Raw genomic sequence first — 20,782 nt, 5'->3', positions numbered from 1 at the left:
CTTACGTTGCTTCAGCAAAGAGACACAACACAAAGGAAACCTCGAAGAGCCAGAGAGATTTCTAGGTATGTTTATTAGACCAGGAATGCCACAGCACAAGTGGTACCCAGGGAACAAATGCCATTATATTCGTGGCACATGCGTACTTGTTTTTTCCTCCAGTGAAAGCTTAGACCAGTTCATTACAAACAAAAGCTGTTACTCCCTCCATTCTTTCGGAGTGACTCTGCCAACTGGTGACAAGCCCCACTCGATTCCAGATTTTGTGAACACCTGTAGGAGGATAAAAATCAAGATTATTAACTCTGAAATCAAAGAAACATTCTATTATGGATATTTCTACCACTCCCAGTTTAGATTTCTTGTACTAGAATGTGTTATTGTTGCCATCTTTCAGTAAGGAAGTGGAAAATATTTATGTTGAACATTACTTAAATACTTCAGTTTTCTATTTCAAAATACCTAGCTTTAGAAAAAAGAGTCTAGGATGTAAAACCACAGCACTAAAATTCACTAAATCACTACATTCATTTCTTGTACATCACCCAAGCTGTTTTCACTGTAACTTCCATAAAAATTAAAATCAACAGCATAAAATCTTCGGCTAAAATTTCTGCCTGAATAGCTTAGGCAACCCAAGTGAAATAGACAATGCTTGTTCCTGCTACATTTTAAAAGTCAATGAAATGCTGAAGTTTGTGTAAAAACTCAAAATACGAAGTAATACAACTTCCATCTCTGTCACACAGCTAGTCACTTAAAAAAATAAATTCCAAAATCCATGAATTTCGATTCTTGAAAATAACTTAAGATATTTGCAATAAGTAAGCCCTTCTGAAAATAGCTTACAAGTTTACAGATACTACACAAGATGGTAAAGGGAAGACTTACATATCCCCAGACAGAAGCAAAAACTGCTGCTCCGCCAATTAGCACCAGATTTCCATATTTATCATGGAAGTTAGGTTCATGTTTGCGATGATGAGTTTGTCTTACTGCAGTACGCTGAACACCACGAGCTAAGGCATGTCAAAGAGAATCAGAAATACAGAAGTCAACTCAAATACGAATTCAAATCACTCACAATCCTCATCTTCCACCAGCAGAAAGGCAACAATCAGCATTAAAAAAACTTCATTAAAAACTTAGAAATAAAATTATCTTTAGCCCGTTGGAACGATTCCAAAGCATGGGATTTACAGAAAGCCTTGCATTTTGTTTCATCTCTCCCAGTCTCTCCTGTGAAAGTCATTCTTGAAATTTGCTTCCAGGAAGCAAATCCTTTCTGTTACCTTTTCCTTTTTTTCCTCTGGGACCCCAGTGTGGCAGTTCAAGTACAGTAAAAACTGTATGACTATTTATCTAAGGAAGTAATTTGAGCATGTAATGCTTTACTTTCTGAATCTATATTTGAGATTTCATATTTAGAAATCTTTCATTATCAGTACGTGTACTTGAACATTTTCAGGAGGAAGCCCACCATCAAATGTGTAAAACCCATGGGTTCAAGACCATGGGTTTTAATAACACCTTTCTCATTCCCTTTATGATTTTTGGTGAACAAATTGATGAAACAGTCATCCGTGCATAAAGACAGCCATTATACAGCATAACTTTTTTTTTTTTAAATAGGAGTTTCACAATGATGGTTCATACTGACTGAAACATAACTGCCATCGCCGTCCTGATGACATTCCAAATGCTGTTATGTCCCTGCAGTGCTCTGTGAACACAAGCACGTTTCTTTTGCATTGACAGCAGAAGCTTGAACACTGAGAGAAATAGCTCAGCACCTTCAGGAGTGTGCACCTCGAGCTAAGGACACTGCAACCACTCGTGAGCCAGCACCAAACGTGAGAGATCTGGGTTAAGTACTGGTGAGACTGTCACCAGAGAGACTGCTTTACCCTTGACTTTAAGCATTTGGCATTGACAACACTGAGCCACTGTTCCACTTCTCTATGCAGATTACATGATGTCGATGTGTGTTCAGATCAAGGAGGAAAAGCACCGAGCAAGGAAACCCAAGGTCAGCTCGAGTAAAGGAGGGGAAAAAGGCAAAAGAATAGGAAGAACGATGAGACAGCGGCCCCACAGCTGCCCTCATGAACCTCACCGGGGTGAGGCGAGTCCAGAGACTCCGTGGGACAGGGCCCAGGCCGCTGGGACCCCCTGACAGGGGCAGCAAACCGTGCAGAGAGCCCTGAGGAAACGGCCTGCCCCAGCACCCCGAGAGCCCCCGTACAGCTGCACTCCGGAGAGCCCCTTCCTTACCCGTGAGGTTCAAAGCAGCCCTGGCCACAGGAAACATGGTGCCAAACACAGCCCGACCGCGGCCGGCGGATGCACGTACCCTTGGTGAGCAGTGAAAAACAAAATGGCCGCGCCGGAAGTCGCCAATGCGCCGCGCCGCCGAACGTCGCCCTCTGGGTAATGTAGTGCCGCCGAGGGTAAGTGCCTTTTCGCTACGATGGAGCTCTAGCGGAGAAAACTGTGTAGCTGGGAGACAGACAGGGGCTCTTGCTTTCTGGTATACAGATTCACGAACGCCTCTTCACGAAACGCCAGGAAACAAATCTCCAGTGACGAGCTGGCGCACTCGTGACGAATGGAGTAAGAGCCTCCCCGCGGCCACGTTCGACGCAGTGTCAGGATGGCCGAGTGGTCTAAGGCGCCAGACTCAAGGCGTTCCGCGCCTTCCCATGGCGGTTGGGTATTCTGGTCTCCGAATGGAGGCGTGGGTTCGAATCCCACTTCTGACACCACTTTTTTTTTTTTTTTTCTTTCAAACTGTACCAATCCCAATCCCTACAATCTAAACAGCTGAAGGACTTCTAGCGCAATTAGAAATTGCGGTGAGCCCTGCAGCGCTGACATGGCGCTCTATTTTACTCACGTCCTCAGTCAGAAAGAAGCGTGAGCGCTTGATATCCCCCAGCTCACTACCACCGACCGAAAGTTTTACAAATGCACTTCATTTATAATTTTAACCACCTTTTAAATACACAGCATAGCGATAGGCACGCGTTTATAACAGTGGGAAGCGCACACCTCGGCGGAGCGCTGGAGTTCGGCGTAGCTTTGTTCCGTGTTTCCTTTTGGTTTCGGAGGGGCTCCCAGCACGAGGCTCGCCCCCCGCCGCAGCTAGGAACCGGGAAGCCCAAGAAGATCGCACCTTACAGCGCCCACAACAGCTGCAGCACCACACAACTGCTCAACAAACAACCGCCACACTGCACTACCCTCGGGGACGCGCGCGCACCGTATAAACCAACCCCCCCCTACGTCGCGGGAGCCCGCCTCTCAGTACGGCTCTACCAATCCGGCAGCCCCAGCTTGCCTCCTCCTTATTGGCTGCTGCTCCAGAGCTGAGCGCAAAGCCAGCGAATAAAATGCCGGCAGTGAGACGCGGGCTGGCGCTGCCGCCAATAGAAAGCACTTGGGTAGTGCTGCGTGCCTGTGGGTTGGTGTTGGCCAATTGGTGTGAGGCGATAGTGAAGGGTGGCTATGGCGGTGCTGCCGGTGCTGCTGCTGGCACTGCTGCTGGCCTGCGGCGGGCCGCGCGCTGCGGGGCAGAAGCGGAAGGAGGTGAGGGGGCGGCGCGAGGCCGTTACGGCCTTAGTGGAGCGCACAGAGCCGGGGAGGGGAGGGGAGGCTGAGGCGGGAGCGGGGTTGAGGCAGGGGATCACGCAGGCCCTGTGGGGCTGCTGGGCTGCGCTGTTTGTGCTTGGCTTATTTTTTTATACGTAAAAAGTGCTGTCAGGCATAGCGCAGTTCGCTCGTGTTATCTTCCGGCTGTGCGGGGTTTGTAGGTGGGTAAGGTGCACGGATGTCTTTGGTTATAAACACAACGGTGTTGCTTATTTCCTCACACGTGGCTTCTAGAGCTTAAAGTATGTCTATATGCGGTTATTTTAAGTGTAAGTTAAGGCAGAGTAGTTAATTATTTACCGTTAATTATTTCTGTTTCTGAAGAAGAGTACTTAAAAGAAGCAGAGAAGTACCTCACAGTAAACCCCCAGTTTACACTGATTGTATTTACATGACATCATACAACTGTTCTTCATCATTAAATGAGAAAGCTTTGCATGCTCATGAGTTTTGCAGATGTGTCTGGAACCAAGTGTTGTCAGCTGTCCTGGAAATTAAACACTGAGCTCATTTGTACAGCGCTCCCGTCTCCAGCACTTGTCCCACTGAGTTTTGTAATCTCCTCAAAGTGTGATGCTGAGCATCAGATAGATACTGGAGAGACTGGGTTTGTAGAGTGCTTTGTGTGTCTGACTCATAGAGAACTATGGGGGTTGGAAGGGACCTCTGGAGATCATTGAGTCCAACCCCGTGCTAGAGCAGGTTCCCTACAGCAGGTCACATAGGAGGGGGTGCATGCAGGTCCTGAATATTTCCAGAGAAGGAGATTCCACCACCTCTCTGGGCAGCCTGCCACAGTGCTCCATCACTTTCACAATAAAGATGTTCTTTGTGTTTGTATGGAACTTCCTGTGTTCCAGTTTTTGCCCATTGCCCCTTGTTCTATTGCTGCACACCACCAAAAACAGTCCGCTCTCATCGACTTGACTCCCACACTTTAGATCTTTATAAACAGTGCTGAGATCTCTTCTCAGCCTTCTTTTCTCCAGGCTGAACAGCCTCAGGTCTCTCAGCCGTTCCTCATACAGGAGATGCTCCAGGCCCCTCCTCATCTTTGTGGCCCTTCTCTGGACTCTCTCTAGAAGTTCCCTGTTTCTCTTGAACTGGGGAGCCCAGAACTGGACACAGTATTCCAGATGTGGCCTCACCAGTGCAGAGCAGAGATCACCTTCCTTGACCTGCTGGCCGCACTCTTTATGATGCACCCCAGGATATCACTGGCCTTCTTGGCCACCAGGGCACACTGCTGGCTCACGGCCACCCTACTGTCCACCAGGGCACCTGGCTCTGCAGAGCTCCTCTGCAGCAGGTCAGCCCCTAACCTGTATCAATGCATGCAGTTATTCCTCCCTAGGTGCAGGGCCTACATTTGCCCTTGTTGAACCTCACCAGGTTCCTCCATGCCCAACTCTCCAGTCTCTCCAGGTCTTGCTGAATGGCAGCACACCCTTATGGTGTTTTAAGGACTCAAATCTCACCATAGCAGCATGGGAAGGTACTTTGGATCAGGCGGCCTTTGTCAGTATGTAAGCGCTCAGTGTGAATTGACATCCTTATTAATGATGTGACTGTCAGAAGGCTCTGTGAGTGCCTTTGGGAGCTGAATGAGGTATCCCATTGTGTAGCCTGTGTTCTTGTGGAATGCAGTGCAGTATACAAATCTTCAAGTCTCTCCTGTGAGAGATCGGAGGGAAAAGCACCCACAGGAAAACCAACACTCTTTCTCTGACTCTTTTCAGATGGTCTTATCAGAAAAAGTGAGCCAGCTGATGGAGTGGACGAGTAAGAGATCTGTGATACGAATGAACGGAGACAAGTTCCGCCGCCTTGTGAAGGCACCGCCCAGAAACTACTCGGTGATTGTGATGTTCACTGCTCTTCAGCCTCACAGACAATGTGTTGTGTGCAAGTATGGCCTTAATTCATCAACTGGAACTTGAAAGTCACCATGTGATTTGTAGGAGATAAACTTAAGAGAGTAACTCTTTCGTGTACATAAAAGTACATGATACTAAAATATATCATATATTATTTTAGAAATTCTATGGGAATATTTATGTTATACTGAGGGAAAACAACGTGCTTGTTATTTATTTTGCTCCTAAAGTAATCGATGGTATTTAGAGAAAATGCTCACAGTGCTGAGTTTGCAGAGAGAGAGGGTGAAACTTCAACTTTCCTGGCATGTGCTACTGAAGAAACGCTTGCAGGATTACTGCTGGCCTTGCAGTCTAAAAGTTGCTATTAGTTAATAATATTGATTGACATTTTATTTATGCTGATAACTTGCTGGTCCTTAAATATATTAGGGCTTTCACGTGTTTAGTTGGAGGTGACAAGCTTCTGTAATGATAACTTCTGTACCAAATGAGTTCAAGTTAATTGGTGCCCCATCGTCTGATGCAGATGGGTGGACACCTCTGTTCCTTTCAGTGCCCCAAAGAATTACCAGATCTGGAGTTTCTGGGCTACATTTCAAAAATTTCTTTGGAAATTATCGCTGCTTGTGTTTATGGACATAATGACACTTGACGTTTATCTTGGGCTTTAAAATACAATGGTGCTAAATTCTTTGATTGTTAAATGTAAAGCTGGCCCTGAACTTTTTTTTTTTAACATGAGGAAGTAAATGTGGAGAGGTGCGTGGGGTGCTCCCTTCAGTGGGATGGAGGGCTACAGCTCCTGCAGCTGTTCTGTAGTTTGTGATGGGGGCTGACACATGACACAGCATCTCACTTTGTATATTTTTACAGGCAAGCTGATGAAGAGTACCAGATTCTGGCAAACTCCTGGCGATATTCCAGTGCATTTACCAATAAGATTTTTTTTGCTATGGTAGATTTTGATGAAGGCTCAGATGTGTTTCAGATGGTAATGTTCTCTTTCTGTTCTGTTTTTAACTCATGTTTTGGAGAATGAGGGTAAAGATGTGTATAAAACATATCATAATGATTAAAGATAAGTAGAGTTACTAAGCTTAAAAGTTAAAAGCTACCGCTCAGGTTCAGAAAAAGAAGAGCAGAGGGCAGTAGCATTTAGCAGTAGTATTAACAGCACGTAAAAAATGGAATTGGCATAAGGGATGTGCTAGTTTATCTGGCTGTTGCTTCAGGGTCTGTCTCCTTTTTAATGGATTCTTCTACAATATAGGAAGAGGCAAGACAGAAAACACTGAAGTCCTTAGGAAGGGTTAAAAAAGGAATGGTAGATCAGGCTTCCAGTACTGATTGACTTCTTGTACTCTAATTTTACTGTTCTACTAACATAACAAAATTAAAAGTATGTTTGAGAACTACAATTGCAAGCATGCATGGAATTATAGAATTAATCATTCGCTATGATTTGCAAATGTTATTTTTTCTTTAAAGAGATGCTCATCTCAGAATTTAAAAGCTATGCACTTTAGGCAGTGCTGTTTCATTGAATGAAAGCTTTTGGAAAGGAGAGATGGAAATTTTTAATATTCTTGTTGTATTTTCCCATAGTGTTTCATCAAAAATTAATTAACCGAGCTATGACTTGTATAAATTACTGTACATAATCCTATTCTGATGATTCCTTTCCAGATAGTATGTATAGAATAAATAGATTCAGAAAACACTGTAATGCTGTAAGAAAAAATAGTGTTGTGGAAAGGTCTTAATTAGGAAAAGATTAATAAAAAATAGACGCTAGAACATCATTCCATAAACAAAAACTTCTGTTTGTTGTAATCTCCTGTTAAGTAGATTGAATCTCTGAAATACCTGCTACAGAGCTGAGTACTTATAAGGAAAGTCAGTTCATTAAGAAAGGAAGATCAGATGTGTTTAAAAACAACAACAACAACAACAAACAACTTCAACAGTTTCCCCAACCATCTAGAACAGCTGGCATGGAGAGCAAAAAAGTGATTTCTGAATCCTTAAAAGAGAAAACAGCTTTGCTCATACAAAGGAAAGTACAGAGTGGTATTAATTACTGTCTTAGAAAAGGCAAGAACTTGATCTGTTTTTATGAGACATGGAAGTGTAAGCTACTGTGTGCTGTATACTTTGCTAAAGTAATTATGGAACTTGCTTATTGAATACTTATGCTTTCTAATTGATCGGGTGACTGCTGCACCATGCAGATGAAATGGATGCGTGTTGCTAAGTAGACCTTTGATGATGCTGTGTTTTCTGTGGATTTTCTAAATGCAGCTGAACATGAATTCTGCTCCAACCTTCATTAATTTTCCTGCTAAAGGGAAGCCTAAACGAGGTGACACGTATGAACTCCAGGTGCGCGGCTTTGCAGCTGAGCAGCTTGCTCGTTGGGTGGCTGACAGAACTGATGTCAATGTAAGTGTGCATAGAGGGAGAGGGACCTTATCCCTCACCACCTCGGCAGCACTCCCTGTTATGTTATTCTGGCTATGAAATATTTGATAATTGTGTTTTGTTGATAAGTCTACTCTCAGATACTCTAAATAGTTACTGCCTACATAATCTTCTATCCCTGGAAATGTTCCAAGCAAGGCTGGATGGGGCTTTGAGCAACCTGGTCTTCTAGTGGAAAGTGTCCCTTCTGAGAGATTGTTTGAGCACATAAGGGACCTTAAAGATGTAGTTACTTCGTGTTCTAATATGTTTTCTTGTATCTGTGTCTGATAAGATGGTACAAATCCTCTTTCTTCTTACTTCTTAGTAGGTAAGTTCATAGTGTGTAAAGCAGTAAAAGAGGAAGAAAGTACTTAACATACTTTTCTAGTCAGAGCTATCATATAGGAACTTGTGGGAGGGTTTTTTTTGTGTTGATATTTTTTCTACTCTCATATATGGTGGGTTTTTTAGGTGTAAGGATGTTATGTGTAATCTTGTTGAGAGAAAATAATTAAATTATCTTCTGTGTGTAGATTCGTGTGATAAGGCCACCAAACTATGCTGGACCACTGATGTTAGGACTGCTGCTGGCTGTCATTGGCGGCCTTGTGTATTTGCGTGGAAGCAACCTAGATTTTCTGTATAACAAAACTGGCTGGGCATTTGCTGCTTTGGTGAGTAATCATAATTCTTGTCTAGCTGTTGTGATGAGTTTTATTGCAATTGAAATTTTTAAAAGCTTTTGTTTAAAATGGGGTGCATTTAACTTTTCTTTATAGTAGTCTGATAATATTTGATCTCAGTTTTTTCAACTCAGATAATACTTCACTGGATGCTTTTTATACTAATAAAAGTTAGGACAATACCTAGCTTAAGGTTGCATTCCAAACTAGCACTTCTTGGTATTAAATGAAAAAGAGATAGGATGGAAACGATTTCTTAAGGCATATTTTCTTCTTTCCTTTTCAGTGTTTTGTATTAGCCATGACATCAGGTCAGATGTGGAACCATATTAGAGGGCCACCCTATGCTCATAAGAACCCCCATACAGGACAAGTGGTAAGTCTCTTTTCTCTATTTATACTTCTGCATTTCTATTCTACAGAATAATGTCAGTACTGGAAGAGGCAAGTCAGAATGCAGATTCTGTTCTTGACCTCGTCATTAGAAAGTCAGTGAAGTTAACCTAGCCTTTGGTGAGCAAGGCAAGCTAGGGGATATTAATTCTCTGTAGATACGGTCTGCCTTCCCTCTTTCACAGGCATATTTTAAGAGGTTTTGTAGGTAAGTTGTGAGAATGGAAAGGGTGCTGGAACTCCAGTCAGGATTTAGGTTTAACTCCAATTAATGTTATGCTTTTCTTGGCTGAAAAAGAAACTCTGCAAACTCTTACTTTGCTACTAAGCAATCACAAACTGATTTTAATCCAAAGCAAAATGTTCTGTTGTGTAATTGTGTGTGATAATGGTTACCTAGAATTAAATCTTCATAGGAACGATATCAATAGAATTTTTAGTTCAGTCATTCATTGATTTTTTTTAAAGGTTTGTGTTGCTAGTTTGTGATGTTTGAAGAGTAACAACAAACATTGCCTAGGGTTTTTTAGGTATATTGCTTTCTATTCTCAGAAATAAGCATTTGGGGAGCTAGGATAACTCATTCTTAATTGGATGAGAAATAGTAAGATTAATTTGTTACCTAGCATTGTGCTCAGGTTCACGTTTGAAACAACTTTTCCATGCAGCAAAGCGTTAGGTAGCCATCATACTGATGGTACTCTGCAGAAAACAGGGCATACTGGTTGAAAAGTGTTGCCTTGTTTTAGTACTAAGAGAGTTCAGTGTCTTTTTTGTGTGAGGAGACTTTATTTTAGTAATTAAAGAAAGCTAGGTAGGTACTAAAAGTAATGCTCTAGGTAAGCAGTTTGGTAACCCCATATGCTATCCTCTTTGCTAACAAGTTATTTGTGATAGAGCTTTCCCCCATGCTTCTGTAAGCATTTCTTTCATACTTCGTACTTTTCCCTGTCTCCTCCCCCACAGAGAGTAAAGGTGTGTATGTGTATCTATATATTTAAAAAGTTAAATGTTTTGGAGGAAGGATTTAATTATTCCTGTTTGTTTTCATGTTTGCTTTTCAGCATTTAATTACCTGTGATACTTCCTTCTTTTCTCTTGTGTACATATTGTATCTCTAGTGACAAAGAGACATGGTAGCTCTAAATAGCTAACAGGAAACTAGAGGAGTCTGTGTTGGGTCTAATATGTTAAACAGTGCTATTGTTGAGCCCGGTGGTTTCATATTTAACCTGTTCTGCTGTATCTCATGCACCTGTCTAATGTCTTCCGTATAAAACATCTTGCTTTGAGATTCTCACGGTAAATTATTGTCTACTGATCTTTGACTTACGAAATCTCATTATTGGGGGAAAAAATCAGTTTTAACGTAGCTTGAAATATGCTGCGCTGCACACAATAGATGCACTGTAAGAGTAGTCTGTATGTACCAAGAGCATTGCACGCTCCAAGGTTGTTGACACATTGTGTACGGGCTTTTCTCATGTATTTTACTCAGCTAGAATGGATTTGGTGAAATGTCCTTTCATGCCCAGCTAGGTGGGTCAGGCCCTCTATATTCTTCCAGCAAACAGCTGATCTGCTTATCAAACATGTTTTTCTACTTGGATATAATCACAACCATAGTGAAGGAGAGCTTTCCATGAAGGATTGAAGAGCAGTAGTCTTAACTTCCATGAATTTCAAACTTCCTGCTAACCCATACAGTTGGTAAACGTCTAATGAAAAAACAACACATGAAACCAACAGAAGATTCCTGTCTGAGCCAACCGAAGTTCCAAGTCAACAGAAGTTCTCATCTATGAAATGTTTTCTTCAAAGTATTTCTGCCTTTTATTTTGAAATGCTATTTCTGTTTACCACATTCCTCACCCTTTTTTGATCTAAATACAAAGACTGAAGAATAAAGCTACAAGGGTGATGTTAGTGGTGGTGTTTTTCTCTGATGGCATGAAAAAGATTTAAAATGCTCGGCACTGGAACCAAGTGAGTAGTGTTCATGCACAGATCGAAGAGACTGTCCCGAAGATGAGAGCAGTGTCTGTAGAGTAAGGATCCAAGTCAGGGTTTGGATCAGACTTGAAAGCCATTGGGTGCAGGAGAAGGTAACTATCCAAACAGGGAATCTGGGTGATGAAGGTTGTAGCAGCTCTTGCATTACTATAAGCAGAACAGCACTTTGGGCTGATTGCACGTGATAGTACAGCAGGTATTTCTGATGCTGCCATAGCCCTCCCCCCAAGCCCCAATTCACGTTCAACAGCTGAAATTGTTCATGGTACAACTTCTTTTCTGTCTCCTGAAGGAGACATTGCAAAATGCAGTTCCAAGCTCTATAGCTGCTGTTAATTGTTTCAAAGTTGACTCCAGCCTAAAGTTGAGTTGTTCTTTGTCTCTTACAGAGCTATATCCATGGAAGCAGCCAAGCCCAGTTTGTTGCAGAAACACACATTGTTCTTCTGTTCAGTATCCTTCTTACTGAGACACATGTTGGTGACAATTCTTCTGTTAGCTTATGCTGCTGCCTCTTCTGTAAGCATACTTTGTCATGGCTCCTATCTGTCAGCTAATACTGGTGCAGAAGCTTGTGGAGACTTTGTGTTGACAGCTATGGCTTTCGAATGACAGTGATCTTTAAGTTGGGTAGAAGAATGTTTACTGCTGTCTCACCACCTTCGTCCTTGCTCAGTGACCGAACTGGGTGGGTTCTTGTGGAATCATAAGGCTCTTCAGAATAGCTCCTTTTCCTTTATACATGTCTTGTCTTTTCAGTCTCACTTGATTCTGTCTTTAGTATTGAATTCTTTCCTCTATTACTGATGTTTTTTCTTTTATTTCATGGCTTACCTTCTTTGCCTTTAACCTTAGCTCTGGTTCATGCTAACAAGTCAGGATTTTTTCACGCTGGTATTAAGCCATCAAGAGAGGTAAGCAGAATCTTGCTGGTTTGAGTTTTTTCTTTTCTCATTTGTGTAAAGATGTTTCTTTAGATTCTGAATTGTCTTTTCTGCTCATACATGCATGTGTTCATCCATCATTTGTGACTTGAGTCATCTCTGTATCAAGCTCTTCTTGTGTTTTCACTTGTACCAGCCTGTGCCTTATTTTATTTTTACTAGGGAATAAGTCCTATTTAATGCTGTTTTTGCCTTGCAGCTTCACTGTCCCAAATTGTCTACGTTTTTATGGTACACAAGCGTACCTAGCAGCATGCTTACCACAGGCACATCAATGAGTTTCTCTCTTAAACTGTATGACTTCAAAACTGCTTTCTAAATACTTGTCCTCGTTAGTACTCAGTAGTGGCTACTGAGTTTCTGTTGCAACAGCGAGGTTCTTAGTGGCTGAGTGGCTTTGTCTGCTTTCTCCCTTTTCTCTTAAATCTCTTCAAAATCCAAATTTCAACAAGAGATACATTTGGTCTTGCTTTGTTTTTTGTAATTCAATGATACAAAGTATACAATATTTAAATATGCTGTTGGGGTTAAAAAAAAAAAAAAAGCTTTCAACTCTGTGTATTCAGTATCAAAGACTTATTTTTTTTAATACTGAAATATTCAACTTGGTAAGGAACTGCCAGTCTTTTTCTAGCTACAGTTGTACTTCTGATGCATTCAGTTGAATGTAACATAATTTTTTATTGATGCCTGTTTGTGTTAATGCTGTCCATGACATCATGGAGCCGATTTGCCATTTTGCTGAAGACATTTAAAACAGCAGAAGCTAGTGAGGATCCTGTTGTTTGAAGCTGGTAGCTGCTTTTCTCTCGGTTCTTTTGCTGAAGGTGGACTGTGTCTGCAACTGAAAGATGTCAGCTCCTTCAGATCCTGTTGGCATCAATAAGTAGTTCTCATTTCAGGAGAATTGAGGCTGAAATTTCTATAGTTTTGTTGGTTTGGTTTTGGTTTTTTTTTCTGTTTTCTTAGGATTTGTTCTTGGCAAATGCCAGGCCTTGATTGTCTGTGCTGCCTTAATTTTAGATAATTTCTTTTAACTGAAGCTTTAGAAAAGACTCAAATATTTGTATTTGAAAGATACCATCTTAGATCAAATATAGTGTTCATTTTATTAATTCTGTTGGTTGAGTTAAAATGCAGTTTGTAAATTCCTTTCGGGAGTTTCTAGTGGAGTAAAACACTGATAGTAGTGGGCTTTCCTCCCTGAAGCAAGAAGTTCTGTTTCATTACAAGCTGAGGTAGTGAATGCACACTTTTAAACTTTGCTTTGAGACCTACTATATATTCTGGTTTATACTTCAAACTTTGTGTTTATTCTCTCTTGGCATTTGACAATTATGAGCAACTTCCATTTGCTTTTTTTGCCCTTACATTTGTTAATTAGACCAGGAAGCCTGTAATTTTTCAAACTTATGAAATTCAGAATGAATGTATTGTATTAAGCCTAGTATATTTTGTTGATTTAGCCTTAAACAGTGTCCACAGATGGTGGTGTTACTTTAGGAATGGTACTCCTCCATGAAGCTGCTACTTCTGACATGGATGTGGGGAAGAGAAAGAGTAAGTACTAATACTTTTCTCTCCATCTAGAGAAGTCATATTATATAAAGATTAGGGTATTTAACAGAAATGCTTTTACACTGTGGTTTTTTAATTGTGAATATTGGTCAATTTTTTTTTATTATTATTTTTCTGTTAGTTTCAGACAAACAATGATATCCAGGGTCCCTATGGACTCTGCCCTTCAACATTACAGTTGATTGCAAAATAGTAGTAGAATAAGTTTCTGTTTCACAATTGTTTTTTATTTTCATCAAGGAAAAATTAAAGAGGAGAGAAAAATGACTCAAACTTTAATGTTATGATAACAAAAGAATAAGACTAGAATATTCCTCATGGCCTTCAGTAGTACTGAGGTTATCTGTTACAATAAAAGCAAGTCAACTTAAGTTTCTTGCTATAAAAAAAAAACCACTCTAAGAAATGAGTATGAATGAGTACTCTTGAATACACTGGACAATAACTTGCTATGGGTTTCATTATTTTACGTGTCCAGGAGAAGAAAGTTCCAATTTTTCTTTTCTGGCCATGTGAATTTCATTTTATATCCATGCTTCAGTCAAGAAAATGAAACTATATGTTAGGTTCTGTATGTCTTGTGCATTATTTCTGATCCATAGCATATGGATCTGTCTCTTTTTGTTCTCCACTGCTATGAATGAGGGGTATTTCAGGATAAAGTGCATGCATATCCCGTACCAGTCTTACATGAGATGCTCAAGAACTTTGTTAATGTGTGCCTATTCCTCTCTCGTTGGTCTCAACAACAACAGTTTCAGTTTTGGATATTATTAGTACATGTGGACCTCTGGTGGGAATGAAGGGAAACCGACATCTGCTTTACTCTAGGACTGCATGCACGTGTGCTTACTAGTTTCCTGCCTTGACAGGGAAGGATGCTATTGTACATTTTCCACCTTTCAGTGAGACCTCTGTTATTTCAGCAGCTTTTGGAGGTGCTTGGCAAAGAGCAAGATAGACTCAAAGCGATCTGGGGAGAAAAACAGATGTAAAGATGCCTTGGGCCATTTTGTTAGCAAGGGAGAGAAGGGGCTTATCGTCTCTTAAACTGATGGTATAAAATGGGCTTAAAGTATTTGACAGGACGAGGGGGAATGGCCTCAAGTTGCGCCAGGAGAGATTCAGGCTGGACATTAGGAAATACTGCTTTTCTGAAAGAGTGGTCAGGCGCTGGAATGGGCTGCACGGGGAAGTGGTGGAGTCACCAACCCTGGAGGTGTTCAAGAAACATTTAGATATAGTGTTGAGAGACATGGTTTAGTGGGGTTATTGGTGGTAGGTGGATGGTTGGACTGGATGATCTTGTAGGTCTTTTCCAACCTAGCTGATTCGATGATTCTAAGGAAAATTGATGTCAATATAGCTCTTCTAAGTGACTATAATAAAGGTTTAATGTGACCAAACTGGTAAATATTGCAGAATGCTTTTGATAACTGTGGTATTTCTGGAGAGAGCTGTCACTTTACCGTAGTATTATTCTGCCTCCCTTGCAGTCATGTGCATTGCTGGTATTGGCTTGGTGGTGTTCTTCTTCAGCTGGCTACTGTCTGTCTTCAGGTCAAAATACCACGGATACCCATACAGGTACTGCTTTTCTGCTGCTTCAGTCATTGTTCTTGTGTGCATTGCAGTACTGCTACGTCATCAGAGGTGGTTACGGAGAAAGTGGAGTAAATACAAATGGAGACTTTGAGAGTAATAACAGAAGGACATAACATACTTGGACCGTGTGCTTGTGAATGAATCTGTTCCTGTGGACTGGTATTTGCTTATCTCTTAATGTTAATATGAACCAGAATGGAGAAAGAAGCCAAATATTTTTCTTTTCTCTCCCTTCAAATCTAGTTTGGTGAGAAATATTTAAAAAAATGCTCCGCTTTCTGCTCAGAGTAGCAATACTGGCTAATGGTACAGTAATACAGCATTTGAGGGATACCACTGTTTTTCAGGCTGGCCAAAGCAAAGATTAGGCTGCATTCCTTTTTATGCTGTTACATATTTATAAAATATTTCTATTCTCATATTGATACCTCAGCCAACTTACATTGAAATAAGTGCATCTCTACTAGTTTTCCTCAATACTCATACATTCTGACTATTAATTCTCATTGTTGGGATCGGGGAATGTGGCTGATGCTTTAAAGCTGCAAATATTTCAGAATTGCTCCTATAAAGAGTCTAGCACTCTTTGTTGAGTGGTTAATTTATTTTTTTCAGTATTGATGGATACAGGTGTCTTGTTTCATGTATTTTGAAGGAATAAATACCCATTGAGGGTATTAACCATTAACCATCTTGGCTTCTGCAAAGTTTTTAATGTGTCTAGAAGGCTAATCCTAATTTGCATTGGCAAATATATGGTCCTCTCTCTATGAGAAGCTGTCATGATGGGTTACTATGCCTACTGGTATATAGAGAGAGGATCAGTGGGTTCATAGGATTCTGTAGTACACAAGGACACTGAAGGTTTATTTTTTCAAAAGTTCTATTTAGTACAGATTCTCACCAATCACTACTAGCAAGTATGCTATGATGAGTGAGGCAAATATATGGGTAGATGATAAGCTATTACAGATAACACCGGGAAGTAAATATATGTAATATAAAGAATGCAGCACTAATTAATACCAGCAGCAATTAGAGGCCATAAAAGATCAGTAATATAATGCTAGTAAATACAGATCAGTGTTGCAGGTTCAACAGACTTGTCAATAATACTATGTCTATGAATATACTTCAGAATTATGAACTTATTTTTGTTATATATTGATAGGTTATGCTTAAATGACTATACTTAACAACATGATGTACATATGTATGAATTCATAAAACTATTGGTACCAAGTGCATTAAAATAGTCCCAGAAGTGCTGGGGAGAATAAAACAAACCTCAAAATGGTCTAATTAGGAAAAACAACCTCAGTGGAGATTGCCCCACAGATGTGGGCCAAGGAGTGGGAATAAACAAATAAGGGATAGAGTCTCATGTGGAAGTTCATGTGTTGGAGAGTGTACAGTCAGCTCAAGCATCCCTAGTGAGGGTTCACTTTGTTCAAGAAGTTCTGTGATAAGGACAAGTTCGTGCATCATGGGAAGATCTCAGAGGGTCCATTGTTGGGTAGAAAACATCAGTTTTGTATCACAGGGTCATAGGAGGGCATGGGATACCACCTTGTAAAGCAGGCAATAGATGCTGCTAGCTTCTGTGTTTCACCTTAGGCACCCAGTAGATGAAGTTTTCTATTCTCCCAGGTAAAATTTGACCCTTCCAAGAGCACTTTCACCCTTTCAGGCAATAAGTTGCTGTTACAGCTTTTTCTTTTTGCCCTTGCCAACGGCACCCTCACCCTCTCTGGTTTCTAGCCACTCAAACAGGCCAGCTGTGCCTTCTGAGGCTTCTCCTGGTTCATAGCCCTGGTTCCCAGGCTGGCAGTCACTTCCTCTCAGTGTTTTTCCCATGGCAGCCAGCTCACTTTTATGGCTGTTCTTATCCCGGCCTATGGGGGAGGCAGGCCCTGGAAGGAATACAGCATGTATTAATAAAGGTGAGAGGCACAGTATTCTATCTAGCGCTTGCACCAGGGTTCAGAAGAATTACTCCTCCTTACACAAATAGTTGATTATCCTCATTCTGATTAAGAGTAATGCTTCTGGCTCCCAGCCTGTAGCACCATGCCACTGATAGGTCATCACTCTGCTTTTTGCCAAACTGTGAAGATATCTGCCTTACTTTTCCTGCTTAAAAGATTATAGTGGTGGTTGTGACCTGAGGCGATGGGGGTGTGCCTTTGTCTCCAACAGGAGATAGGAGTTATGGGATAGGGTGCAAAAGGAGTGCCTTATCTGGATTGGATTCAAACAGTGAGGTGGAGGCAGAAGGCAAGTTGCTAAAATCAAATCATCCTCATTATCTGTTTTCAGTGTAAGAATTTATTCAGTGATCTCACTTTCTGAGACTGGGATTGTACATTTTTTGCTGTAGTAAAGACAGAGGTCTGAAGATAGTTTTTAATTCCTGAAATTATTGGCTCTTTTGACTGTGAGATTCAAGGGCAGCTGCTGCTCTAACTCACTGTGAAATGTCTGTGCTTCTTGCCAAACAGTTCTTAGCAAAGCACATACAGTCACACTGTGAGAAGCTAGCCCAGTACTTTGCTGCTCCTGAAATTCTGCTCAAAAGCCTGCTGTACTTGTCAGTGTTCTTCCACCAACTCCTCAAAAATATCCATAACCTGTGACTTACAGAATCCTGCTAACCCACCGTTGTGTTCTCTGTACACCCACAGGCTGGGTAACGCTTTAAGTCATGGCAGTAGTCAGTTCTTTCCTTTCTGTAAATGTCTCTGTAATAAAACGTGATATTCCCAAAGACACAGAAGAGACCTGAATTTCTTGTTGAATAACTGATTGCCTTTCATTCTGTCCTTTGCAGTAGTCTTACATACTTCTGCTAAGTTTGTAGCAACCATGATATTGCTGCTCTGGCTTGAGGGGTACTAGAAGTCTTGCATTTTAGTGACTTTCTTCACAACTACTTACCCCTTAGTTGTTCATTCTGATTTTCTGGGTATATGTGGAAAGCTAAATAGACTATTGCAGGCCTTTGTTTTTTATGAAATTAATGAATGTTAATTAATTGCTTTTCTCTTTGTTCTTGCAGTTTCCTAATGAGTTAAAGGATTCCAGAATCTAACATCAGGAAGGCGGTGACTATGAAACTGTGTGTAATAGAATGGAAGAACTAAAGATGTGTGGTTCATGCTACCTCTCTTTACACTGAACGAGATAGTTAAACACTGAACCAAAGATGACATGCAGTGCCTTAAATATAACAAGCAATGTGCATTGAAGGATAGAGTATTAAGATGCAATCTCTCTCACAAGCTTTACATCTTCTGAAGCAACTTTCTAATGGAAGTCAAAACTTTGCATTTAGAACTACTATGTTTTCTTAGACTAACGGAAACGGTACTTTGAATTCAATTGGATAATCTCTTTTGCATGTCTTTTCTCCTCAGATACTTCTTGCTTATCCTAGCAGGTGACAATAGCTTCTCTGTGCCTTTGCATGGTTGAGGAAACCTCGTGTACCTGCATATCTCTTCCTTCAGTCTGTGTGTGACCCTTGGAGCATACTCCAGATTCCATTTCAGGATGTGCATGCCCTAAAGGTGTATCTCAATTCTGAGAAGAGCATTTAACTGCAGTATGATGCAAGAGGGGGCTTCACAGATGAAGGAAGACTTTATAACGGGTAGTAATAGTTCATTAAAATTTAAATCAACATTGTATAGAGTGACCTACTAATGAATTTTATACTTGATATTTAGGACTGAAAAAAAAATCAAAAACTTAGTGTATTTCTTATTCTTCTTCCTAGCGAGTAGCCAAAATTTATGGTAAACTTTCCTGTCAGTTTGGTTGTAGTCCCTATTTGTTATAGTGCAACTCATTTAATTGTTAAAAACTTTTTTGTCAAATACTGAAGCTACATCAGTTGATTTGTAAATATTGGCTCAGAGCATCAACGCTTCACTGCCAAAAATAACAAAAACTAAAACTGAAAAGGTAATTACAAAGGTAACTAATCTGTTGCATGAATTACAAGTTGCTAACTGGCCTTAAAGTTGCTGCTCAGCATCTGCTGTCAGGTTGCTGGTCACGATGTAAGTTCTCACGTTCACTGCTTTCTCCAAATTTTTTTCAGCCTTATGTCCTGGGAGGATGTGGGAGCGGGCCGAGATATCTAATCCCAAATGTTGTTACTTTGGGAAAGCTTCTTTAGCCTTACAATTGAATGGATGTGCTTTTTGCTCTTTTATCTCACAAAAATGCTTTGTCTTAAGGATTTTTTAGTTGAAGACCTTGTGCCTCAGCCCATGCTGTTTTGTAATTCAGCATCTGCACTACAGGAAATGTTTGTGGCCTAATTCAGCAGTACTGTCTTTTGTAGACTGTGATGGCCTTGGCAGTTACTAGTCAGAGGAAAATATGGGACTGTCTTCTGCTTCTGCCTGTCTCGAAGGGTTACAGGATGTGGATACTTTAGGTTTAAGCTCAAAAAGAGCTTTATCTTTGAAAGTAGAATGTTGTTATTATGCAATTTTGCTACATTAACACACATCTTAAGTGCCTTAACTTTTCTAATTTAGTTGTTTGACATTTCAACTTGGTGAGATGCATTTTTTTTTTTTAAAACCATACAGAACGACAAGTTCTACTGGATTGGATAAGTTGTGTGCTTGGCTGGATTTTGGACAACTTTCAATAAATTTTTTTTTAAATCCATGCTCCTGTGTCTCTCAAACAGATTGAAAAAAAGAAATGACGAATCTATTTTCTTCCACTATGCTTCAGTATGTTAATAAGTGTATATAGTAAATAACCTTAGCATGGCTGAGTAGATGGGATTAATAGAGTATGTGTGTTTATGCCAGAAATCACAACCTGAAGCATCACTGCTGGAGGTCTTCTCATGTGGCCAAGTAACTGCACAAGGGCTGCATGTTTTTCACTTGTCTTTGACAGCTGTCCTGAGGTACAAGTCTTGGCTTCCTGGAGTCCTCAGCAGATGATGTTTCTGAAGGTGGAGTCTAGTGAGCACTACAGTTCTAGACTGTTACACCTGTTTATTTTCCTGCCCTGTTGGTATTTTGAGAAGGCTTCCAGTAACCTTTAAGATTGGTTGCGCTTCAGTTGTTAATGGAGCAATGAAAGTGATTTACAATCGCATTCTGAAGTAATATTTTCTATTGAAGCTTTCACATTTTTTTAAAAATGTTGTATTTATTGTATTCTAACCCTCTCAAAAGCATTTAATCTTATGGGCCCACTTCAAACAATTGTGTGTTTTGTTGATGGATGGTGGGGATGTGTTGGCCTTGCATTTAAGGTGATACACTTTTGAGAGTTACAGATTATCTTCTCTTTCCATGTTAACACATGAAATTAAAATAATGCTTGCCTTCTCCCCCCCAATCATCCCCCTCCCCCAGTTTTTCTCCTCTCTAGGCAGAAAATGAAGCACATGGAGAAAGGGTGAAGTGTGATAGCTGAGTAGAAGACTGAGTGCTCCCACAGACCTGTAGTAGATCTAGAGAGCGTGTAGTCCTAGAAAACACTTATTTGGCTTGTAGAGCAGTTGAGGTAATAGCCAGCTACTGGTGCATCTGCA

The 20,782-nt window shown here is 40.7% G+C and overlaps 2 protein-coding genes and 1 non-coding gene across 6 annotated transcripts; 2 read left to right on the top strand and 1 right to left on the bottom strand.

Annotated features, from left to right (window-relative positions):
* Positions 55 to 2,429, bottom strand: LOC110402986 (cytochrome c oxidase subunit 7B, mitochondrial). Its single transcript, XM_021405676.1, has 3 exons — positions 2,275 to 2,429; positions 892 to 1,019; positions 55 to 273 (listed from the first exon to the last, which is right to left on the bottom strand). Exons 1-3 carry the CDS (start codon positions 2,309 to 2,311, stop codon positions 199 to 201), a joined length of 240 nt encoding a protein of 79 aa, XP_021261351.1. The 5' UTR covers positions 2,312 to 2,429; the 3' UTR covers positions 55 to 198.
* TRNAL-CAA lies at positions 2,648 to 2,762 on the top strand. The gene is made up of 2 exons: positions 2,648 to 2,685; positions 2,717 to 2,762. It is a non-coding gene; the product is annotated as a tRNA-Leu (tRNA).
* MAGT1 (magnesium transporter 1) lies at positions 3,430 to 19,897 on the top strand. 4 transcript variants are annotated; one of them, XR_002441430.1, is made up of 10 exons: positions 3,430 to 3,588; positions 5,391 to 5,560; positions 6,405 to 6,522; positions 7,833 to 7,973; positions 8,528 to 8,668; positions 8,964 to 9,053; positions 11,473 to 11,602; positions 13,494 to 13,587; positions 15,102 to 15,192; positions 18,269 to 19,897. XR_002441430.1 is itself a non-coding variant. In XM_021405672.1 (10 exons), exons 1-10 carry the CDS (start codon positions 3,508 to 3,510, stop codon positions 18,282 to 18,284), a joined length of 987 nt encoding a protein of 328 aa, XP_021261347.1. In that variant the 5' UTR covers positions 3,430 to 3,507; the 3' UTR covers positions 18,285 to 19,897. The 4 variants fall into 4 exon arrangements, 3 of the variants coding, with proteins under 3 accessions (XP_021261347.1, XP_021261348.1, XP_021261349.1); XM_021405672.1 differs by having other exon boundaries at positions 11,473 to 11,536; positions 13,513 to 13,587; XM_021405673.1 differs by lacking the exons at positions 15,102 to 15,192; positions 18,269 to 19,897 and adding an exon at positions 11,959 to 11,997 and having other exon boundaries at positions 11,473 to 11,536; positions 13,494 to 13,562.

This window comes from Numida meleagris, chromosome 8 (genome assembly GCF_002078875.1).
Source record: "Numida meleagris isolate 19003 breed g44 Domestic line chromosome 8, NumMel1.0, whole genome shotgun sequence".
Lineage (NCBI taxonomy): Eukaryota > Metazoa > Chordata > Aves > Galliformes > Numididae > Numida > Numida meleagris.
The sequence above is the reverse complement of the archived record's forward strand: the minus strand, read 5'-3'. Positions and strand labels throughout refer to the sequence as shown.